General features: G+C 35.1%; 1 protein-coding gene across 1 annotated transcript; it reads right to left on the reverse strand.

Moving 5' to 3' along the window:
* On the reverse strand, window positions 1-5,960 carry LOC140786227 (leucoanthocyanidin reductase-like). Its single transcript, XM_073134502.1, has 5 exons — window positions 5,421-5,960; window positions 5,180-5,320; window positions 4,868-5,105; window positions 1,486-1,689; window positions 1-336 (listed from the first exon to the last, which is right to left on the reverse strand). Exons 1-5 carry the CDS (start codon window positions 5,628-5,630, stop codon window positions 86-88), a joined length of 1,044 nt encoding a protein of 347 aa, XP_072990603.1. The 5' UTR covers window positions 5,631-5,960; the 3' UTR covers window positions 1-85.
* Window positions 5,961-6,627: the final 667 nt, after the last annotated feature.

Here is a 6,627-nt window from a genome sequence, read left to right on the forward strand (position 1 = left end):
TAGAAGAACTTCCAAATAAAATTAATTCTCTATAGAAATAGCAACAGAGAAGAGAAGGTTCATCCAATAAAGTCCAGTCCTAGTTTCAAGCACAAGTTGGTGGGACAGTCAAGCTCTCCACCTTAGGGTTTGGAGCAGTCTCTTCAATGTCTCGCTTGAGGATCAGATCAGCCACATAGTCATCGAAGCACTCATCCACGGTTCTGAATGATGCATCAGGGTAGAGGGTGCCGATCTCAATGTCCTTGTGGTCGTCGATCGGAAAGTTGGTTTGGCATCCATTGATGAATATGTCATGGGTAAGAGCAGCAACAATGCTTGCTGGGATGCAGTTCTCTGCGTATAGACAGACAGAGAGCAATGAGTGTAAATGACCTATTTCATAGGTAGGGGTGTAAATGAACCGAGAGAATCTGAGAGAGCCAACTTGTGCTCAGGTTCGTCTGGAAATTAATTTTTAAGTTTCAAAACTAATACTTTCGAGCTGAGGAGTTGTAAACGAGTCTGATTCAAGGATATTTCAAGCCAAGCTCAATGCAAGCCTAATTTGAGTTTGGGCCTTAAATGAGCCTATTTGAAGCCTTAAATAAGTCCAATTCAAGGCCTTAGCTGGTCAAGCTTGAAATTAGGAAAAGATAATGAACCATTAGATCTGATTTAGTGGTTATAGATTATACATAATATATATTAATATCATATATTAATAATTTTGAGTGCTCAGTAAGCCGGCTTGTGCTTAGGCTCGGATTGAAGTTAATTTCAAGCTTAAATCAAGCTTGGCTTATTTGCTTTTGAGCCAAGCTCGAACTGCTAGTTTATTTTGACAGCCCTATTGATAGAGGATGTGAAACTATAGAATTGTCCAAATCAAAAGAATCATACTAATTGACCAAATCAAAAGAATCATACAAATTGATATACATCCTTGGTCTATTGTTTAATAGCCTCCGCTTTTGATTAATTAGTTATCTAACATGATATCAATATTGTTTAGGTAGTCTTAACCTCTTTCCTATAATCTATTGTGGAGCTAGACGAGTCTCAAACTCAAGACCTCTATGATTTCGACTTAAAAGTTGAAGTTCTATAAAACCAAAGAATCATGCTAGTTGGTATCTTTGACATAATTGGAGAACTCTCAATTAAATTTCATTTTATGTTGAGAAATATATATATTATTGGTCTATTACCTAATGGCTTAAGTTTCTAGTCAATTGATTATCTAACATAATATCAAAGTTGATTTCTTTTTTCCGGAGAGTAGGTGTTTAAACTTTGTCCAACCCAATTAAATCCTTGTTTCTTATCTATTGTGGTGGGATATGCAAAAGCTTTGAATCTTATAATAATATCAATGTAATAAAAGAATGATATACATTGTTGATCTATTACCTAACAGTTTAGTTAATCAATAATATATATAATGTGCTTAATTAATTGATATGGATGGCATGAGAAGTAGTGAAAGAAATCTAAATTCCAAACCTCCAGCCATGGCAAGCAAGTCTTCCTCAGTGAGTGTGACTCGAGGTAAGGTTCGTCCAATCTTACTCTCCCACAGGGAAGCCATCTCATTCATGTTGAGAAGATTGCAATCCGGGCGGAAATGAACAGTCTTGTTCACGGTGCGAGAATCATATGCTGCTTTGATTGTGAACATTCCAATGTCACTTCCTGCTACAAAGAAGGCTGGAGAACATGCACAAGGAAAGAGATTATATATATAGAACTCAAAATAAAAAAAGTAGAAGAAGAAAAAAATTGGATAGTTGGAGTTACACGTAACACAATAATTTTTTACCCGACATGATTGACCCCAAAATTTTAAACAGGTTTGATTTTAGCATAACTGGATTTGATGGTTGATCTGCCTGACCGATTATTAAATGAGTTATGTTTGAAGAGTGGGTGCGAAAAAAAAAATGAGAAAAAAATAATAACTCAAGTTTATTAAAGTGCAACATAGCAAGAGGGGACTATCAAATCGGTCACTGGATGAGCTCGGTGAAGTATGAGTAGTGGAAGAAAAGTGTGTGTTAAAAATAGAGAGTAAGAAATAAAAATTTAAAAAGAAGACAATTGGAGACATCAATTACTAATGTCTCAAGTTAAATTCATTTTAAATTTGACCTGAATATTGGAAAAAAAAGAAATTAGTTTCAACCAAGTTTCAGCCGATTCAGCCTAGACAAATCGGCTGATATGGTCAAAACTGGTCGATCCCAGATAGAAACTAGTCAGTAAACTAGTTTTGGGTCAGTATCAAAGTTGATTATAGCTGATTTTGGAAAATATACTACATACTATTGACTCTTTAAGAAAGGAATTGAAAATGATTGCCTATGTGTGTTATGTGCAAAGGAAGACAGAAACAAATACACATTTTTGTAAGCTACTCTTATTTCAGGTAATTGTTTCAGATATATTTCGGAGACTAAATATTTTGAGATGGCCAAATTCCATTAAACATTATTGGGAAGATTATATAATATTAATACTAAAGGATTTGAGTAGTGGGTGTGATATTTTATTATCTCTTATTTGGTGGAGGATATAGAAAGAAAGGAATAATATAATATTTTAGAAGAAAGAACTCCCAAAATAGGGACTTCTTAATCATATGAAGTTGCATTGGCCTTATCGGGAAGAATTTTAACCAACCTAAGAATTTTATTTCTTTCTCCTATTTTACTTCCTTATGTAATCTACTATTTTTTTTTCTTTATACCTCTATTCTCGAGAAAAAAAAAAGATGATACACTATGTTAGGGGTGTAAACTAGCCTAGGATGATTGAACCTAGGTCTGATCAAGCTTAATGGCTCGAAATTAATTTCAAGCCCTAAAAATATGTTTATGCTTGGCTTGATAGAATTCAAACTAAGAGTCTAATTCGAGCTCAGAGCTTTAAAACCTCAATTCAAGCCAAATTTAAGACTTAATTAAGTCGTTGGCTCAAGCTTAAATTAAGCTTGAATCGAGTACAACTTGATTTGAATTGGAACACCAACTAAGTCAACCCTAAGAGAGTAAGAGATGATATGGACCATTAAATCAAAACCTAATGGTCCCAAACTATACATTATATATCTAAATATAATATAAAAATCAATTCTAATCTTATCGAGCCAAGGTTGGGCGAGTCGGCTTGTGCTCCAATTGGGCTCAAAAGTTTATTGTTCAGGTTAGGTTTACTTAATTTCAAGTCTGAGCTAAGCCGAGCTTGAACAGCTCAATTATTTTTACTACCCTAACTATGATTAGCAAAAAGGAAAGCATTTGCATCTTTTCCCCCCTCTATATATTTTACATAATGTTATTGAAATTACAAAATCTGGATTAGTGATTTAAAATTTTTGGATCTCGTATTTCATTATCCACCCTTCTTATATTTATTTGGATCCGGACAGGATACTAGTTGACAGCCCAACCATTACTATGCAATCCCTTTCACGCTCCATTATTCCATGGATTAGTTGGCCCATCTCTATCACTCTCAACCGATCTAATTTTATATTGCGAATGACACGAGCATGATTAATGATTAGGTTTGTAATAGAATCTTTTAATGGCAAGAAGCCAACCTTTTTAATGTCATTAATTTCATGTACCTCGAGATGAATCATCGTTCATATATAAATAATGTTATGTTTATATATGTGATGAACTTGTATATAATTGCTATTATTTCGACTGCATTGATCTAACCTTGTACTTTTTGTACAGAACCATAATAATCTACGGTCAGTCAGAAGTTAGAACAACCTAGTAGATTCAATTAAACAAGAGCGAGTTTTTCACCAAATTAGCCCTCTCAAATATTTTTTTTTTTACACATCTTGCATATTTTAAAATTTAAATATAAGACTATATGAGCTAAAAAATTATACTGGGACATTGATTTCTAAGTAAGTGATTTATATAAAATTTAAAAAATATTACAAATAATTGCTAATGTGTGAAGTAAAATATTCCATAGAAGTAGCTTTTCTGTTAGAAACTTTTAAAAATAAATCGCTGATCCAGTCGACGATTTATATAAAAAAAATTTATTTTTTTAATTTTTTTTTGTAAAATTTACTAATTCAAAAAAAAATCTCAACCAATATTTAATAGAATAGATAGTGGAGAGAGAATCTCAATTGTAGCTGAGTGATGTTTAATTAAATATTATCTAATTTAGGGGTAAATTATTATTAAATTGTTTTTTTAAAGTTGTATGAAATAAGATGTAAAAGAATAATGAATTACTATAATAGAATAAAGTATAATGTTATTAAGTTACTGCACGAAAATAAGAAGGTTTATTGTAAGAATAAGTTTATTCTTATTCCATAAGTGAATGGGGGCTTAGTAATTTTTTTACCCATTTTAAATTTCGTAAGTTACTTGCTAAGTCAGTAGTTTTCATATTTGAAGATCAAGATCACTGGCTGAGACAGTAATTTAACTCATCTAATATTATATTTAAATTTTAAGATAAATTAAGCACCTGATAAAAAAACTTTAAGAACCTAAGCTCCAAACTCTATTAGTTAGTCTTATTTCTTGTCAATTTCTTTAATAAAGAAAATTAAACTTAGTTAAATATTAAAAAATAAAAATATATTAAATTACTGAAGACCAGTTCAACGTGGATCCCTAGACTCACATCAAACAAACCTACATAGTCAAAACTCAAGCAAGAGCACTAACTTGAATTTATTAATGTTGTTGGATATCTCATTAAATGCACATCTACTGCAAGTCATTTATTATTATCCGCATCTACTAATGCTCACTTTTGGTTTTACTTTTATGCACTCAAATACTAATTATAAAAATATTTTAAATTTTAAACTTAATTATGAAATTACGTAAAATTTTACCTCTAACGTTGCCATCCCCGTAGATCTGAAACCGGTCAAGCGGCGGCGAGATCTCGGATGGGTGGGTGTTGTCGAAGTACGGCCAGCCGGCGATCGAGTTGCAACAAATATAGGTGTAGGGGATACCCGCCGCCTCGATGGCTCGCCGGACTTTCCTCTTCTCATAATAGAAACTAAGGCCGGGTTCCACCGGGTTCGCCTTATCAATATCATGCCCAAATTCGGATGGCAAGAACCTCTACAAATTGGATAAGGGAAAACCGGTGAATATTTTACGGGAAAAAAATACATGGTTTAATCTTGCTAATATACCTTAACAGTGCCGACGGATTTGATGGCATCGATTAGACTGAGCTGGTCAAGAATGTTGGGTCCGCCCATCACTGAGATGACAACCTCTATGTTGTGCTCCCGTAGCTTTCTCTCAATCACATCTTTACCTTTCACGGAACCCTAGAAACTCCAAAAGAATTCGAAACATTTCAAATATTCAACCGATCAATCGCGCAAAACAAAACAAAAAGAAAGGAAGGGAAAAAAGAAAACCAACGACCTCAATAACTATAGCGCCCTTTTCCCGTAGGGCTTCGATGGCGGCGACACGCACCGGGCAAGTGCCGCCGGCCCGGACGAGGATATACGTGGTCCGTCCGCTGTCGAGGCACGCCTCAGCCACGAACCGGCCGATGTAGCCTGTCGCGCCGACGACGAGGGCCGACCCGGAGCCGGAGCCGAGGAGGGAGGCGGCTGCAGAGGTGGGCATGGTCGGCACCGCGTGGAATTGGAACTGGTTTGGTAGGGAGTGTGGTGTGGATCTCCAAGTAATTAGGGGAGTTAAAAAGAGAGATATATATACACACACATATATATGAGAGAGAGGTTAGGGGTTGGATGCTAAAATGGTGATGCAAGAGGAGTACTACACAGTGTCAGCTAACCACAATGACCTTACAGTCAAGACAATGATTCCTTGGGCTTTGGAGATTTGATGGAATCTGGCCCACTTTTGCTCAAAGCCAGAGGAGAGGCCAGGCTTGAGCAAACTTGGAAGAGTAGTTGCACACCAGTGACCCCCAAATAAATTAAGTTAGGTGAGTACTCAAGTACAGTACATGTAATCATATATTAGTATCAACGGTTGCTTAGATCTGGAGTTGTATACAACCACAATTAGGCAAAATTAAGTCACAAATTTCTCCTCAATTATTGAGAATGATGCAAGAGCAAAAATTTCCCGTCTTACGTCTTACTAATTCAAAGTTGGCGGCATATTAATCGACCATCTGCTGGTCCAACAAAATTGGGAGTCGATCTGAGCTTATAATAATCCGACAGAATAAAGTATAGTAGGCAAATGATGTCCAAATGATGTCATTCATTAAGTTGTGGGTTTTGGTATACTTTCGGATTCAAATATTTATGGGGTGAATGGGTTTTGGATTTCTCGTTCTTTAAGTAGGAGTCGTAAACTGGAGGGGAAATGCTCCCTTAAAAGAATCAGAGCTACGTACCATGGAGATAAAAGAAAATTGCTGAAACTATGTTGTGCAATTTTCTACTGCACAAACAAGTTATTTGTATTCTTTCAAAAAATATTAAAAAAAGAAAAGTAAAATCAAGTTATTTGTATATTTGTAAATGGAAATGATCATTTTTTTCCCTCCCATAGAATTTAGATTTGTCGCCAGTTCTTTCCCTCCACACCAGCCCTAGCTCTCTTAAAAGATTTTTTCCTCACTGCCATCAAGCCTCTCCTCTCC

The sequence above is a fragment of the Typha latifolia genome, chromosome 4 (assembly GCF_019914945.1).
Source record: "Typha latifolia isolate L0001 chromosome 4, TyphaL0001v2, whole genome shotgun sequence".
Taxonomy (NCBI): Eukaryota; Viridiplantae; Streptophyta; class Magnoliopsida; order Poales; family Typhaceae; genus Typha; species Typha latifolia.

Coding starts and splice junctions, on each gene's coding strand:
- LOC140786227 (XM_073134502.1), bottom strand. CDS start 5,630: ATGCCCACCTCTGCAGCCGCCTCCCTCCTCGGCTCCGGCTCCGGGTCG. Junction 5,106..5,179: donor AATCCGTCGGCACTGTTAAG/GTATATTAGCAA, acceptor TCCAATTTGTAG/AGGTTCTTGCCATCCGAATT. Junction 1,690..4,867: donor CGGGGATGGCAACGTTAGAG/GTAAAATTTTAC, acceptor CATGTTCTCCAG/CCTTCTTTGTAGCAGGAAGT.